The following is an 18,681-nucleotide window of genomic DNA, read 5'->3' as shown; positions in this document are numbered from 1 at the left end:
CACCTTTTCCAAGCCTTTAGATAAATGGCAGTCAAGTATGACCTGGTCAACTACTGAGTGCTAGAGCACATTATCACACAAGTAGTGTGGGTCCCCTTTCCACTTCTCCTACCTTAGGCTGGAGAGTGCACAAGATCCTATTTTCCACTACATTTTTGGCACTGCTGCTATTTCAATTTTACTTTAGAAATCCATAGTTACAGCAGAACATCTGTCTCAGGACTCAGACTGTGTTCAGGATGTTGTCTAGCTGCTTTCAGCTAGATGAAGAGGAAGAATGTTTTTATTCATCATATCTTTACTGTAGCCTTTTCTGCAACTTTTATTTCAAAGCACATAACTTTTTCAAAGCAGTTAAAAAATGTACTTCTTCCAGAAAGAACATATATAGTACCTAGTAGAGAATGATTCAGCTTTATAGTGGACTGTAAAGCTCCTGTTTAACTCAAATGATGAAGTACACAGAGCCATTTAGTAATAATCATAGTGCCCCACTGCTCTAAATGGCTATAAGTAACTGTACATTTTGTGGTAGTTTGACTTTACTTCCACAAGCCAATTTTAAGCAATAAGAAAGACCTTTTAAGGATCCATTTGGAGTTCTGCAAATAATTAGCATCTGCTTCTAATCAAACTGAGATGATTGCCGAATTAAAACTTTTAATTAGCATTTTGCATCATTTACAAACTGTTGTTCATTATGTTTATGAAGGTGAACAAGGACATCCCCAGTAGCTATATATTCTTTAATCACATCCATTACTCAATTCTACAATTTCATAGAATATCATCAACACCATATGTGCAAATAAATAATGCAACTAGAATTACTGCAGCAAAATGCACCAGTTTTCTCCATAACTAATAACAAAGTAACGCTTACAGATCAAGGATCCATTAGAGAAGAGTAAATAAAGAGCCCCCCCAAAAATCCTGCCACTGAACAAAACAAAACAAAAAACAAAAACAAAAAACAAAAAACAAAAAAAAAAAAAAAAAAAAAAAAAAAAAAAAAAAAAAAAAAAAAAAAAAAAAAAAAAAAAACAAAAACAAAAAAAAAAAAAAAAAAAAAAAAAACCAAAAAAACAAACAAACAAACAAACAAACAAACAAACAAAAAAGAAAAAAAAAAATCAAGCTTTATTTTAAAAGTCTGTGAGAGAATATTACCACTCATTTTAAGGTTAAATATTTTAATCAAACCTCATCACATCTACCCATCCCTCAAACAAAATGTTAGCTCACTAGAATACCCAGGCTGCTTGGCAATCAACCGAATTACTTTTAGATGAGAGTAACTCACTACATTTTTTAAAGCACTAACAGTACATGTTTCACTGTCTTATTTAACAAATTCTAGCTCTTAAAAAAACCACCCTACTCCTACACTTCTCCACATACAATTTTGTTTCTGTTATGACTCTGAGCACGAAGTTAAATGACAGAATACATATTCTTGGCAATAAGGCACATTTCCCACCTAGGCATACATCACTTATGACCTTTGCTGTCTACTTAGAGATAAGCACCACTGGTTTTCTTGCAAAGGGAACAAATACAAGATTTAAGTAGTGGAAAAAAAGATATAATTCAGAACCATTTCCTTAGCAAATGCAAACCATAGCCTTCTTGCATAGTTATTGTCTTAGCTTGGCACAAGTTTTCACACAATAATACAAACTCCAGTTTCTACTTTTCCCCAACCTGTTTGGGAAAGGAAGAAATATTATTTGATGCCTCTGAAATGAAAAGCCATAAAACCTATCAGAAGAAAATTCTGGATTAAACACCTGTTCCAAAATGGATAATTACAGTGGCAAGACATGATATTAAGTATTCTTTCAAATGTATCTGTCCTTAACAGAGACAAAAATTAGTGTCAAATTCTCATTAATCCACATCCGACTTTAGGATCTTCTGTACCAAATAAAGCCAGCCATAAAGCGTTTTTTCAAGAAGCTGAACTACAAATATTGATACAACTGCCCCACTACCAAGATAAATGTTTCTGAAGAAAGCATACTAGTGATATCAGAAAGTCTCTCATAGGACCACTCTGATCATAAAAATGGAAATTAAAGAAGTTTAATTTCTACTGCTTAAAGCAGCTAAAAAAGCACTTCAACTGCATCATCAAAGAGCTACTGTGAAAAAAAAAATCCATCACTAATGCATTTTGCTCTTTCCATTTTATTTTGCAGTTCTTATTCCTTCCTCTCAAATGCCTGCAGATGCACTAAAGACCTTTAGCTCCCCCAACTGACAATTCCCATCTGCCATTCCTTCCCCATTACCGTGATTCAAACATAGTGTGCTTTATAACAGCATCTAAAAATTAGGATATTTGATTCTGCAATAATTGTCTGTTACCCAAAAAATAAGGCATCTAGACTAGAAGTTATTTAAAAGATCATAATATTTTTTAAATTTCGAGAGGCTACTCAGAGGTAAGAAAGTTCAATTTAAGCATGATATTTTTTTTTCTGCTCTGAGGAGGAAAATAGCAACACAGATGTATTCAAGATTAAATATACTACACTTAGAAGTTTATTTCTTTTGCACAATGCAGAAAGATAATAGTGAACAGAAGCATTGCAGGAAATATCCAATTATACAACATCCTTACACCACAGATTAAGATATGTTAATGACTATTAATTTTCATTTCTTCTGGAAGAAATAAAGAGGTACTAACAAGTCTGAAAATTAGGAAACCAGAAGAGTCAAAATGATCACCAGAATAACACCAAAAAATAAATTCAGAATTAAATTTTGCATTCTACTCCACTCCATATTCCAGTATGTAAGTTAAGTTCCTGGAAAGGTACAGCAACAAATCAAAGCATCCAATACTTAGTACCTATGAAAAAATCACAAGACAAGCAGCAATCCATGCATGTCAAAAAAACCCAACTATGTTAAGCCAATTTCACAGCCTTTATCCCAGTGCACAGACCTCAGGGGCATTAAAAAAAGTAGGTGTCATATTGTGTCAAACCCTTGAAAGCACCAAGACACTTTCACGTGGCAAATGACCAAACAGTTCCACTGAATCTTCTATAACTTGGGATCAAAATCCATTGCAAACGCCATGCATGGAAGAACAGAACCCAAAATAGAAAGATGCCTTAAGCCAAGATCCACAATCAAAGTAAAATTTAATACTTCAGTTCCTAACCTGTATATTAAAACAGGAGATCACACACTAAAATGCCATGAGGCTGAGGGCACTGCAAGAGCACGGGATCAGAGGAGAAAACCTGATCTAAAACTGAAGGCTGTAAAAATGGCAAAGGACACTCACAGAAAAGAAAGAACACCACACAAAGAAGAAAGCACGAAGTGTAACGACAGAGAGAAGGCAAATACAAAGAGATGGGAAAACACAAACAAACTAACAGGAAAAAAAGCTCTACCTTTCTCAACTAGTGGATAGAACAAGAAGAAATATGTTAGGCTTGACATTATTTTAAAAAAGTTAAAAGGAAAGTAAAACAGCAGAGTGATGACCACCACTGTGAGACCAATATACAGATGCAGGGAACTTTCCAAGCAAAGCTGTGACATTTTTACAGACAAGGCAAACGGAACTACTGTTATCTTCAAAATGCTATTGAAAGTATTGAAGGGGAAAAAAAAATAAAAACAAACAAAAAACCCACCAAATTAACAAAGAAATTCCACACACAGCACTTTGAAACTAACCACAAAACATTTTGTCCACCTGAACAGAAGAGATCCTAAGACCATCCCCATGGAGAGAAAGTGTGACTGGTTAAGGTGAACAGGTTTTGTGGCAAGTTTTCACAAGAACCAAGTGGAATGGACCCAGAAGTTCATTAGATATTGAAATCAGCACAAGATGTCTCACAGACCTACAGCTGCAGATGCTAAAAGGACAAATCTTCCATTTGATGTCTAAAAACAAGTGGCAGGTCTTGGAGACTTAAAAATCATGCATGGCAGAGCAGACAATAGGCTGAAACTCAGATTGAAGGCTTCAAAGGAGGTTTTTCCGACCATGTCAAGAACAGCTTTGTAGTTGAAGCCCAAGTATCACTTACCTGCAAAACCATTTATCTTACATAATTCCTTCATATCCTGGACCACTTACTTTGAGATTAAAATATTTTCTTCAATGACTATAATATTTTAAATATTCACAAATTTCCCTTTAAATATCTTTAAATCTGTTAGCGCATTTTACTGTCAGAAACTGTCAGCCATCATTGATGCAATTACTCATTTATAGTAAGATTTTAATACTTTAATCTCCTAAATTGATGTAAATCTCAACTGCACACCTGTGTTTGCATATTCTCTTTGATGGGCTCTGTCACCTCAAATGTCAGCATTTACTCCTCTTGAGTGCTGCTTAAGGATTTCCGATGCTCCCTACGTGACTGACTTTGCACATAGATTATTTAATGTGCCTTGAGTGCAGAAAATTATATGTCATACATAAAAAGCTTCTGTATTTATCTGGATGATGAGAGTACTGTCCCTTAAACACCTTTATCTTTCCTTTTTTTAATGATTAAAGTATAGAACAGACTAAAAACATTCTGAAATACCTTCAGAACTATTCCATTATTCTCCTTTTACTGTGATAGAAAACCAATCAATGTATCAGGGGAACATACTCTTAAAGCACAGATTTATTCTTGCTTTCCTTTCACCCTCACCCTTTCTCGCCATTTTATTCAATATCATGCACTCTAACTCTTGCTCATGCCAGCATAAATTGGTAGGTCTAAACAATAATATTTCAGAGTACTGTAAAATCTTGAGCACCAAAGCAATCTTCCACTAGGCTGGGCAGCACCAGTCCAGGCATCTTCCACACCTGTCAGAGAAGAGACTGGCCAAAGCTATTCCTACAAATGGCTAAAATGCAATCTACGTTAGTAGTTCAAAAAAGTATCTCAAATACAAACTCAAATCAAGCTTCATTTTTTTCCCCAAGAAATCCAAGTCCCAGAGGCTTCTTACAGAATACTGAAAATGGACTAACTTAATCCAGTGCCTGCTTTGTAAAAACTTTCTAAGGACGAACTTATGTAACCTTCAAATTTCCATGACTGACATTTATATTAAATGTAGAGAGGCACATTTCAAAAACATCATAAAAATTTTGAATTGTATTAATCCTATGCATGTTCAGACATACATCATACTGAAGCCATCATGTTCAGCTTCAGTGTTGCTCAGTTTACAGGCTTCCTTTTTCAAGTGAAGGGCATCTTTATAATCAGATAAAACTCACCAGAGCAGGCATTTACTAGCTGTAATAAGCACTGTGCCACGAATTTTGCTCCATCAACAATACAAAAGTCAGCCACTAGACATATGAAATCCTATTAAAAATTTAAAACGCTAGTTTTCCTTAAATTCCATTTCTATTTTTAATTACAGAAAGCTCTTGCTCTTTGATTAAAAATTTCTTTAACCCTGAGATGAGAAATACTATCATATAAAACTCAATATAGCTGACCATCATATAAAAAAAAGCTTTGGAAGTCTGGAATTTTTTTCTTCTAGTTGTTAACAACTTCATTCTTTCCAAAATTTGCTAATTAAGATGTTTTTATTAAGTATTCAAAGATATTAACTTCTTAAGTATTATCCGTTAGTGGGATTGACGATTTCTTGATTCAATAATGCAATAATTCTCAATCACACACAATTCACAAAATCACAGAAATTAGTCTGCAAAACCCCAGCAAAGTATACATGTAAATATCACCTTCTCATACATGTAAGCAAATAAGAAAATGTGAGAGGTGACAGTTATTGAATTCTCAATTTTAGGTTCACTTTTTGTTGATGCTCTAAATGATGACAACTGTAACAAAACTGTACAAGACAATCCATTTATTCCTCCTCCACACAAAAGAGTCTTTTCTTAATAAATACTGAGAATCACTTCTGACAGTGATTCTTAAAATTGTTAGCATTGCTATGCCAGACTACTCCAAGGTCAAGCTTTAGCAGCTCTGGCCTTTCTCAGATTACAGTTCTGAAACCAGAACCATTATCTAGAAAATGCAAGGCACCTCTTTTCTCATTAAAGAAATTTAACTAAGAGTTTCTTACTGCATCATAAGCAATTCAAAGTTCTGCAATAGAATTTCTATCCATTTACCCATATAGAAAATGGATTGCAACATCAGAACTTACTTCCTTTTTCTGAAGACCATCTCTTTTTCTATCAGGTAGAGCACAAAGTCTGAGAACATTGTTCAGCCCAATAAGGCATCAAAACATTGTAACTTCTACCAGGGAAGTATGAGGAGAACAGTTCATCCTAATTTCCTTTTCAAAGGAAGTGTTTCCTTTTACATATAGAACACTGAGAAAAAAAATACTGCTTTTAGAGTGGTCCTGCTCTTATAGTGGCTCTACATAGCTCCATAGCACTCAGACCTGTTTCAAATACATATGGAATTCATTAGTAATATTCATATATTTTATATGTGATAGTGCAAGGAAGGATTAGTTTTGCCTAAATTCCCACGAGAATTGGAAGCAGGGGGTGAAAGTAGAACCAGGAAAGTAGATTTTCAATGAAATTATGCTTTTTTGCCTCAACAAGAGTAAGAAAGTAATACCTTCTTAATCATTTTGACATATTGAAGGCACATTCAGTAGCACAGAACCAAGCCATACTCCTAGCTATTTCCAGCAACCTGCAAACATTAATTTATTCTTACAAGCCCAAATGCTGAAACTGTGACAGGAAAATATGAGGCTGGGGAATAAGCAGCAAAAATACAGCTCCACAAACACACTTTTCACTGAAAGGTCTGTTGAACCAGGGAATGGCATTTCTAATAGTCTCTCAAAGACATAGGAAAGCCTCTGTTACTCTTAACACTTCACAATCCTCTTACCAACATGCACTGATGCCAAATATTTCAGTCCAGCAACACATAAGGTACATCAGCCACATATCTTAGAATATTTAAGTTGTTCTAATAAGCAGTATGTGAAGTGAAAGGCTTTCTCAGTGGAGTGATGATTGCACGGTAATTTTTATTCCCTCAAGTTTACAATGAGAGCTACAGGCAAAGCTGGAGTTTGCCAACAAAACATTTCATAGCTGCAGTGCAAAATACTGTTAAAATCATTAATGCAGACACTGCAATAGACACTTTCTTTTAATTCACTCAGACAAACAAAACAATATATAACAGCAGGCACTCTTTTGTAATATCCCTAAAACACCAACAACAGTTGTTTTTCTAAAAAGGTTTTGCAATTTCAAGGTGTTTGATCAAAAGAAATAGAATGAGTTTAAGTCAAAAGAGAAAGTTTTGAACCTAAGTTATAATGAGAAATCAGCAACTGTGGAATAAGAGCATTTACAGAATGTTGGACAACTTATACTCTGCATTCTCCATAGCATGCACTTAATGGGCGAAAATCAAATGGTCTGTTGAAAGAAAATAGGATCATTTACATGTAAGTGCATGTATAAAGTCTAAGTTACAATGAAACCTATTTAATTGTACATAATTTCTCTTAAAATTATAAATAAATCCTTAACCACAATTTATAACTACTGTATTTAACACCAACCACTAATTTTGTGTTATTTAAGCTAAATCACAGTCTTGGTTATAGCTCCAGTACCTCTATAATATGCACAAACAAGAAGAGTCAAAATGGCTTTTATCATGCACAAACATGTAACCATATGTCCCCATGGAGACAACAATACAGAAAGCTACATTTTTGAGCAATCCATACAGGATTTTCATACTTAGATTATTAAATTTTAAGTACATCCTCAACAGCTACCATAAGCATTCATTGAATGCACTCATTTTTCATTTCCACATAGTTTTCCAGATGTCAGTGTTCACAAAGTACCAAGGTCATTGTAGTTTGCTGCAGTTTCTATAGCAAGAAGCCACATCTTAAAAATAGTTCATAGATTGCAAAGGCTGTAGAGCAAAGTTTATGAATAAAAATATACTTTGACCACAATTATTTTTCAATAGATTTCAATAATGTGATGAGAACAGACTGCACATACAATTCATGTAAGAATCAAACACAGCAACTGCTTTTCTTATTACTGAAACATTTAGGGCGAACTATCACACAATTCACCAGGAAAGCAAGGTAATCTTAACATCACTGTTATTTAGCCCAGATGGCCAGATAGGGCATGTAGCTTTTAGCAGATAAGATTTTACCTGAAAAACACAAACTAGGCACCCAATAAGAAGCATCCCAGAGTCCAGAGAGACTTGCATGATGTAGTTGCCAAGCCACTCCCCATGATATTTGAAAAGTCATGGCAGTCAGAAGTCCCAGGTGAACAGAAAAAGGTAAACATTGTACCCATCTTTAAAAAGCTTAGAGAAAACCCTGTGAACTACCAATCAGTCAGCCTCACCTCTGTGCCTGAAAATCATGGAACAGATCCTCCTAGAAGCTGTGGGAAGGCACATGGATAACAGGAAGGTGATTTGGGACAGCCAGCATGGCTTCACCAAGGGCGAGTCCTGTCTGACCAATCTGGTGGCCTTCTATGATGGAGTGACTTCAACAGCAGACAAGGGTGGGGCCACAGATGACATTTATCTGCATTTCTGTAAAACTTTGACACAGTCCCCCACAACAAACTGGAGAGACATGGATGCAGTGGGAGAACCATTAGATGGATAAGGAATTGGCTAGATGTCTATATTCAAAGGGTGGTGGTCAATGGCTCAGAGCCCTGGTGGACTTGAGTGGTGTCCCTCAGGAGTCTGTATTGGGACCAGAGTTATTTAATATCTTCATTACTGACAGAGGTGATGGGATTGAGTGCACCCCCAGCAATTCTGCAGATGACACCGAGATGAGTGGTGCTGCTGGAGGATAGGATGGCATCCAGAGGGACCTGGACAAGCTCAAGAAGTGGCCCAGGGGAACCTCATGCAGTTTAACAACTGCAAGGTTCTGAGTCAGGGCAATCCCTGCTATCAGTCCAGGCTGGGGGAGGAACAGATGGAGAGCAGCCCAGCCCAGAAGGACTTGGGGGTGCTGGTGAATGAGAGACTGGAAATGAACCAGCCTTGTGCTCACAGGCCAGAAATCCAACTGTATCCTGGGCTGCATCAAAAACCAACAAGAGGAGGGATGGGATTGATGGCCATAAACTAAAACACAGGAAGTTTCAACCAAGGAAGAACTTAATGCTGAGGGCTGCAGATCACTGGCTGCCCAGGCAGGTTGTGGACTCTCCCTCTCTGGAGACATTCAAAACCCACCTGGATGCATTCCTGTGTAACCTGCTCTGGGTGACCCTGCCTTGGCAGGGTGATTAGACTGGATGATTTCCAGAGGTGCCTTCCAACCCTGAAAGTTCTGTGATTCTGCCTCTCTGCTTCACTCTGGAGAGACCCCACCTGCAGTGCTGCATCTAGCTCTGGGGTCCTCAGCACAGGAAAGACATGGACTTTTGTTAGGAGTCCAGAGGAGGAACGCTAAGATGATCAGAGGGATAGAACACCTCTTGTATTAGGAAAGGCTGGGAGACCTGGAATTGTTCAGCCTGGAAAAGAGAAGGCTTTGGGGTGACCTAATTGTGGCTTCCAGTACTTGAAGGGAGCCTACAAGATGGAGAGGGACTTTTCACAAGGGTCATGTGGTGACAGGACAAGGGGGAATGGCTTCAAAATGAGGGAGAGTATGTTTAGGTAAGGAATAAGTTTAGACAAGGAGAAACTTCTTTACTCTGAGGGCAGTGATGTCCCTAGGCTGTCCAGAAGAGTCATGGATGTCCCATTGCTGGAAGTGTTCAAGGCAAGGTTGGATGGGACTCTGAGAACCTGGTCTATTAGAAAGTATCCCTGTCCACAGCATGGAGTCAGAACTAGATGATATTTAAGGTCCCTTCCAACCCAAACCATCCTATGACTTATGATCTGATCCACCTGAAATTTTGATTCAAAAATACTTATCAGCTTTAGTAAACATTGTTAACTTACCTGTGTAATTATGCATTTTTTCAGTTGTGTTTGTAGACTGAAGCAGACTGAGCTTCTCTTGTTGTAGCACAAAATTACATCACTTAGTCCTCAGACACATATTCCCCAAGTTTAGAGTTCTGTGTGGTTAGGTTTTTCTAGAACTATAACTCCACTTTCTATTTTTTAAACACAATTGCTAAAATTGTCTTAATGAGAATTTAAATAAAACCAGACATGTGCAACATAAACACAGAAAGTAACATACTTACAGCTTCAAATGACAAGTTAACATGTTCCAGGAATTTCTGCATTAAACTTTCAGTTAGTTCATTGAAGCGATATCGGAAGAGATCCATTTCTTGTTGAAGAAACCAACGCCTGAGATCCTCACTACAAAAAAACAAAAAAAAAATTAAGAAAATAATTTTCTGAATATACATTATTTTTTTGCTTGAAAACTAGACTGCAAATCTAGTGAACAAAACAGTAATGCTGACTTTGGCATGTGACCCACACACTGAGAAGCCTGGAAGTGAAGGCAAGAAACTTTCAGTAATGCACACTCAATCAGAAAAGATTTGTGGAGAGACAATACTTTTTACTTGTTTTGGATAAATACTCAATTGTAGGTAACATTCTCTCTTGGTATTTAAAGAACAGTTTTTTTCTACAATATGGCACAATATTTCTTTATTGTACAATTAACATCACAATTAATGTGATGAGGCAAAGATATTTTGAAGGCTACTTCTTTTAATTCTCATTTTTGGTGTATCTCTAGCTGAAGAAATATGCATGCATCTCAGAAAACATAACAATAGTGCACTCTATCCCAGGCAACAAATAGCCTGGAAACAGACAAAAGGAAAATATATGGCAATGAAGTTGAGTGAGGAACAAAAACAAAACATCTAACTCTTGACAAAAGAGAAAAAGGTGTTTAGCAACTGCAGGTGAACAAGTAGAAGAACAAACAGGAAAACAGGGACAGGAGTCAGAAAACAAAATAAAACAACACTGAAGCCAATCCAAGTACTCTGAAGCCAATCCAAGTACTCTAAGCACTCGTGGAACTCTTCACATCCTCGAGCTCAGACTCCCAGGCATCAGCACATTACTCAAAGCTACAGCAAGTAGGTACCAGAGTGCCAGTAACAAAAGCCACATGTGCAAGCACAGAATGCAGATGATGCTGTACCTCACTGCCACAGGGCACTCTCCTAAGCTGTCCTCAGAGCTACCCTGTGGGCCACTGCCATTGGAATTCACAGAGCACATACTGCAGTCTTATATGCTCTCTTTATAATATTTAAGCATCTTTTCCCATAGGGGACATGTGAATCACAACAGAGTTGTTTGTGGTTTTGTGGACAAAACCTCTGCTTGAAATGTGGCTCTGTTTCAGTTCTTCTGTGGACATCTTGGACTGTAGTTAAATCCTGGGATGTGATAATTTTTTCCATTTTCCTTGTTTTACAGTGCATTTATTTTCCTATGGGGGAACCAAACAAAACACCACCACCACACACACCCATAAAAAACAATCAAACTACAAATACAATTATGTATAATTGCTTTGGAGACCAGCCAGTATTGATCCTTTCCTTCAGCAAAGCAGATCGGAGGCTGTAATCCCACCTACCCACTTAAGCAAACAAACAAGAAAATACTACTTTATCTCTTATACACACACCTATGTGGATTCTTCCTACAGCTGACAAAATAGCTGACAAGCTGACCTTACACTCCTGTATATGTCCAGTAAAAACTTTTAAACTGGCTTTCCTAGGATCATCATCATTAGGGCATTATTTACATCACTTCTAAAGCCAAACCATATTTTATACTTATTATTCACATGAAAAAGAATTGCACAATTTTTTCTCAAACTCATACTAAGTAACAATACTTATTATCAAAACCCAAGCTTAAGTAAAAGCAACGTCACTGTCATTAACTAACCAAGCTGCAGCTGAAGCTGAGGGAGGTGCAGGTCATGGAAGTGTAGCTGTTAAGAATATCTTCTCATTTTTTGCCACTTAACTTTCTGGAGTACAGATTATTCAATAGTTTAAACCAGTTCATAGATTCCCAGCTATAAAAATAATATTTTAAAAGTCTCTTTCATATAGGGAACAGCACTTGAGGGGCTGGGGTTGGATTAGAAATACTCTTCACCCCACAGAGGGGTAGGAAAAACCAGCATACTTGTTAGGAAACATGAAAATAAAAGTACTTTAGGAAAGGCATGCAAATGCTTGTAAATCTGGAATTTAAGACTCACATTCCACAATTAATATAAGAGTTCCAACAAGTTAACACTGATTTATGAAAACTCTGGGCATGGGCCAGATCACTGAACAATCACAGAAACAAGATTATGCTACTTCTTGGTCTTGACAGATGTAAGTGACATTAGAAGATATGTGAAAGAAGGATATGGATGAGACTGTTCTCTTAAGACTGTAAATACCCTATCATACAGGAATAAGCTTTAAAATCTTGGATTTCAGAAGGCAGAAGAAGTAAAGTCTAGAGATGATGACTATCTTACACATTTAACTGACCAGAATGGTGGAGATGGTCACTTCAGACCACATGCAAATCAGATCCAAACAATCCAATTTACAAGTGAGGACCGATAGAAACTGGAAAAGAAAAACTGATATAAACTTTTACCCCTGGATGGCACTGTTGGCCAACTAAAAACTAAAAACAAGCACTATCACAGGAAAATGTAAACACGAGCACACACAGCTGCCTCAGGAACTGAATTCAACCTATTTTGTAGTTGTGTCTATTTAAGTGTACTTTTTCAATCACTTCTACCTTAACAACTTTCTTCAACTAACCTAATGACTTGTGCCAAGCTTATTTTTCTAACCTAGAATGATAAAAACTTGAAGTACAGCATAGTCTATTTGCTTCCCAATTTTATCTTTTGGGACCTTGCCAGTTGTAGATGATAGAAATATCCCCAAAGTAATTGTTACAAGAGAGGATAGAGAACACTGGGTACAGGCTCACCTCATAGTTCTTAGAATGCTATTTTCCATTTAAATCCACCTTTTCAAAGTACAAGTAGAAACTAAGAGCTGCATTATCAAAATGTAGCAAGTACATACAAATGGGAACACAAAATGGCACCTGCAAGCTGTCTAAAGAGTATCCCAAGAGCTCTATCCAAAACCTCTCCTCCCTCTAAAGATGTCTTTCCCCCTAGATTACCAAAGCCAGGTTTTTCCTGCTGATTCTGTGGCCCAGAATAGTTTGTATTAATTTCTGCACAGCAGCTCACCTTCAACAAGCTGCCCTATTCTGCCCTGCCTGTAGTCTAATTTTTAAGATATTCCCTGAAACACAGGGTTTGAATAGCATCTCCAATTTATTTACTAAGCAAGAACTTCAATCAAATTCTCACCCTCCACAAGAGCAGAATTTTCATCAACTACCAACACACTCAAAGCATCTCAGCTTAGACAAAAAAAAACTAATGGTCTTAATAATTTTAAAAAATAAAGTAGTTTTGGCTTTGGAATTAAGCCAAATTGAATATGCAAAATGCCACTAGTACAAACTACTATGTTTTCAGGGGCCTTTTGTACCCCAGACTACTTGAGGATATTACTTTCTAGGGGGTTTTGGTAAACTTACAATACAGGTAAGTCAAGATATTGTCTTGTCAAAAATCAGCAGGTCTAGTATGATTAGGGAGTTTATAAAAACACAAAAACATGGGCAGGAGAAAGAAGGCAATATTACACTTGCTATTCACAATCACAAATTACACCTGTAGAACACAGAAGGGACTTCAGCTGCAATTCTGTTATTCAATCTGCTCCCTTCTTTCAGGATTTCAAGCTATACTATCAGAGTCACTGCAGTGAAGGCTGGTATTGATCTCCACATCCACAACCTGCTCATTGTACATGCATCATGGATCTAGCAGGCTCATTGATCACACACATTGACACACTGTCTTCACCACAGCCCAGATGTCTTTTGAAAGGACAACAGGATGGGATGTGAATGATCTGGAAGATTTCACGGTGTTTAAAAGTCACCCAGAGCCTGTCATGGTGAGGTTTCATCCATCTGGAGGCAGGTTTTTGAGGCCTTTGCTACTTCCTACTCTGATTAGATGTTCTGCAGCAGGAATCCACAGCTATTTCAAAGAAAAGCCCCATCCACTCCAGCTCCATATCCTGGCTTAGACCACAATCCCTCCTACTCACCTCCCCTGTTTTCGCTTACAAATCCGTATCCATAGCAGCACTTCAGTCATGTCAGCTATCACAGCACCACAATATGCACTCTATCACAGTCACTTAATTAAAATTAACTGGGTTGCAGCCTTAAGCACAATCAAATTAACAATTCAACATATCTGCCAGTTGTAATTCTAAAAAGACTGCAACAATAAGGAGTAAAGATTTCAGACAAATGGATAACAAAACAACTAGCAGACATGAAGCACTGCTAACCTCTAATTTCATCCAGAATCTACGGGGAAACAAAAAGAATGTGTCTGACAGGATCAACTTTTTGCTGGAAATTTCACTGCATTTCATTGCATTGCAACCAGCCACAGCAATGAATATGGACAAAAAACAGAAGCAGTAGATGAAACCTCAAACTCAGGTGGCACTTTTAGTCGGTCAGAAACAGTGCTTTCTATACAGTAATATAAAGCCTATTTAGCGTCAGGTCTTTGGTCAGTTATCAACAATTAGCATATACAGAAGTTAAACTATGTTATCAATCACTGCAAATGTCTGACAAACAGTTAATGCTGATTTGCTTTCCTCCTGAAAAAAAAAGCTATCAAGAGACTCAAATCAATTGCACGTGTTTAAAAGCCAAAAGTTTGTAAATTTTTTAGTTATTATGAAATCCAGACATTGATTCCACATATCACTTTTCATCACAGGTGAAATCAGATTCCTAGCAAAAAATCCTATTTGAGCCTACTTCTCTCTTTAGTAGCCATGCAACTTTAAAGCACCTATAATAAAGCACTGCAGTATCTGTACACATTTAAAATTAATAAGAGTACAGTATAATCCAAAAAGTACTTACGACTGGCAGTAGGCAAGGCGTAGTATGAAATGAGAAATATGATCTTTTCTTCTTGCCTCATAATCACCCTCAGCCAAAGCCTATAGAACATATTCTTATTATTTCACAGGAATAATCTATCCCAGATTAAAAATTCACAATCAATTTACCAGTGCTGTTCAACAGTGTATTATTTTAGACACTAAATGCCAACTTACTGAGGAAGGGGTTTACTCTAAAGGAAGAAATACATAACTTCAAAGAAAAACTAGCCCTCTGACAAAATGACAGAACTGCAGTTTTAGAAATAGCATTTTCATCACCTCTACTTTTATTCATTACTCTTGAATGGTATAAAGAAAATAAAATGCAAGAGAGTTCTGTGTCTTGATCTTTACTTACTCTGTAGGGAAATTTCAGTTTCCGGAGCTCAGCCTCCAGCTTAGCTTTGTATACATCAGTACCTCTTACATGGCTCACACCCAGATTTTCAATTACTTTAAGAACTAGGCAAAAAAAGAAAAGGTCCATGTTAGAGACAACACGCTGAAATCAAACTAAATGTATGATAGCTTGAGAAAGGTACAAACTGGGGTACGGCCACAGGAATTGTATGAGGAGCAAAAGGGTGAGAAACGTGGAGGATAAAGTGTGGCCCGTGAGTCCTGAACAGCGGGCCCAATTCTGGGACCCACAGTGTCAACAAGGAAAGGGAGACACCTAACTCTGATGGATCAGTCTCAGAACATCGGTTTCAACTCTAATGGAAACTTGGATCCAGCAGTTTTCAGGACTTCAGGAGAAGCCCTGGCTGCCAGCCACAACGATCCGAAACGCAGTACTGAGACATCAAGTATGCAACAACATCTATAGAATGTGAAACATGCTCACAAAAACCTCCCGTGTAAACCAGAACTACACAAGCCCGGCAGCTACGATAAACGTTCACTGTGAGATCTGTCTGAAGGGCCCAGAGCACAGCGTTCCCTTCACCGGGAGCTGGCGGCAGCACGGGCAGCCAGCCCAGCCCCCGGTTATGCCAGGCCAGCAGAGCATCCAGGCCTGCCAGAAACACACAGGGACGGGAAGGATTCAAAGCACCGAGGGGGAGAAGGGAGGAAGGAGAAGGGAAATGAAGGAGGGAGAAAGAGAAATGATACTCACGCTTCAGGCGGTCGACGGCAAAGCTCTCAAACTCCACCAGGGAGATGCTTTCCATGGGGGGATCCAGGTAAAACTGCAAGCTGTGAGGGTACTGCTCCCTCCGGTCCCCAGTCAGCCGCGCATGCCTCAGCCTCGCTCGGCTGGAGAACTCCATCTCCCTCACCCCGGGGCCGCCGCTGCCGCCGGCGCTGCCCCGTCCCGAGCCCCGCTGCCGAGCCCCGCTGCCGAGCCCCGATGCCGAGCCCCGCTGCCGAGCCCCGCTGCCGAGCCCCGCTGCCGCCGCTCCGCCCGCGACCCGGCGGGACCCCGACCTGAGCCCGCCCAGCCCCGCGCCCCGCTTCCCGCGCTCTGCCGGTCCCGCCCACTTCCGCACAGAGCCGCGCCTCCTGCGCGGCCATTGGCTGCTGCAGCCATGTGGGCGGGGACATGTTGGCGGGGGCCTACACCCGGCACAGGCAGTGCCCACACCCGCCATGGCGGCTCCGGGCACGGGCGGGGCGGTGCTGGCAATGCCCACACCCGCCATGGCGGGCCCGGCACGGACGGGCGGTGCTGGCAATGCCCACACCCGCCATGGCGGGCCCGGCACAGGCAGGTGCCCACACCCGGCATGGCAGGCCTGGCACGACCTGGGAGATGTTTGCAGGTGTCCACGCCGGGCACGGCCGCTTCCGGCACTCCCACGTTCTCCCCCTTTCTACTGTCTATAATTTTGTCACTTTTCCAAGAGAACTGCAGCATTTGCTATTTTTGCCGCCGTGTTGGCCGTTTTTCTGCAGCTGAGTTGTGTTTTATGCCCCACCCACAAAATGCCGCTTACTTGCTGATTTCCCCTTACCCGAAAAGTGGGTTAACGATTTTGCAAGAAGTTCGGAGTGTAAAAGGATGGGAAATCAGAACTAGTATACAGTCTGTGCCAACAAAGTGATGAAGATCAGTAGTTTAGGCTGGCACGTTCTTGAGAGCAAGGAAAGGACCGTGGGTCGGGACACGCACTAGTCCCGTGTTCGTGGGCAGCACCTGGGACAGTCCCGAGCGGTTTGACCGCTGCCCTGGGAGCCGGCATGGAATGCTACTGATATATTTTTATGTATTTATACTTTTTTGACCGACAGCAAGTTCATATCTTTTATATATATATATATACATATACAAAAAAAAACTTTAACCTGAAGCAACGTTTTTTTTCAAACAGCCACTGCTCATCCCACACAGTGTCTTATCTTCACCACCTGGCTGCAGCCCGAGTTGCTTAGGAGTAAGGAGTACATCTACCAAAATCCTCCTAATATCTGCAAGAATACAGAGCTTTTGCCTTTGCCAGTGTGTTAATACCCAAGAGATCTCACAGAGACTGGCAAAGCACCATCCAGGGCAGGTCAAGGAGTTCCATCGGAATTCCATTTGCTTGGAGTGCTGTACCCAGCCTGGACTAGAGGGGGAGACGTATGACAATGCTAAGGAACACAGCAGAAACCCGAGATGCTTTTCATTATACTTAATTTCTGCTCATGTTCTAGGTTTTGACACATAAGCAGCACCACACCTTTGGAAACCGTGGTTTGCAGTTTGCTGTCCATCGCTGATTCTACTGAACCACGTCCTGCTGATTTTTGACAGCTCAGCAGCTATGTCTACATCTGTTATTTCTTTCATTTGTATTACTTCTAGGGTTTGTTTTTTTTTTCCTTTCTTGCTGAATATTAATCCTCAAATTGTCTGTAATTAGGTGAAGATCTACCCTGTTTTTTGTTTGTTATTTTTTATTTTAGTTAACTGGTGACACTAACAGCATTGCAATTAGTCATTCATAAGATTACTTCAGCAGAAATTTAGAATCAAAATTAACATCTATATTACTAGACTTAATTACTATATTACTACACTTAAATAAAAGTTACAAAGCAAGGCCTTTCTTTTTTAGACAAAAATAATTTTCTTGGGAAAAGAAAATAGACAAGTGAAAATTTTTCACCTTGCGGTAAAACCCCCCAAAATTTTAAAACTCAAACTTTCTTATTGATGCACCTATTGAAACCTACAGATGGTAATATTTCTCACTATATTTTGGTTACTTTTTTCTAAATATATTTTTACTTCTCCTACAGTAGCATTACCACTGGGGGCTGATTTTTAAAGTATTTTAAGAGAATTATTGATGTTGTAACAACCCACCTCACAAATGTTTTACAACAAGATCCATATGCTCAGCTGTCAAGCTGTCCCCATCATCCCAAGCAAACACAGTCCAATTCAGCACACCCCAAACTGTACTGCTGCTTAATTAATGCACTGTTGGGAGGAAAGGGTTAAAAGAGGGAGAATGGCAGTGAGGAGGAGGATGAGGATGGTAGATTCACTCAGGTGACCTTGCAGCTGGGAATGTCAAGGCCTGGAGAATAACAGTGAGGGGAGGTCTGTATGTTATGTTATGCCTAGTGTTGTTTATACTCTGTTTTGAGAAGCATTTCTGTAGAGATAATGTAGGTGT

The 18,681-nt window shown here is 39.1% G+C and overlaps 1 protein-coding gene across 1 annotated transcript in view; it reads right to left on the bottom strand.

Annotated features, from left to right (window-relative positions):
• The window catches only part of PRIM2 (DNA primase subunit 2), an 82,557-nt gene extending 66,064 nt beyond the window's left edge, over nucleotides 1-16,493 (bottom strand). The window contains exons 1-4 of the mRNA XM_056488581.1: nucleotides 16,191-16,493; nucleotides 15,429-15,532; nucleotides 15,048-15,127; nucleotides 10,238-10,358 (exon numbers count right to left, since the gene is read on the bottom strand). Of these exons, the coding sequence (XP_056344556.1) occupies nucleotides 10,238-10,358; nucleotides 15,048-15,127; nucleotides 15,429-15,532; nucleotides 16,191-16,344 (459 nt within the window). The 5' untranslated portion in view covers nucleotides 16,345-16,493. The remainder of the gene's footprint in view (nucleotides 1-10,237; nucleotides 10,359-15,047; nucleotides 15,128-15,428; nucleotides 15,533-16,190) is intronic.
• Between the last annotated feature and the right edge of the window lie 2,188 nt (nucleotides 16,494-18,681).

Source organism: Oenanthe melanoleuca, chromosome 3, assembly GCF_029582105.1.
Source record: "Oenanthe melanoleuca isolate GR-GAL-2019-014 chromosome 3, OMel1.0, whole genome shotgun sequence".
Classification (NCBI taxonomy): domain Eukaryota; kingdom Metazoa; phylum Chordata; class Aves; order Passeriformes; family Muscicapidae; genus Oenanthe; species Oenanthe melanoleuca.
The sequence above is the reverse complement of the archived record's forward strand: the minus strand, read 5'-3'. Positions and strand labels throughout refer to the sequence as shown.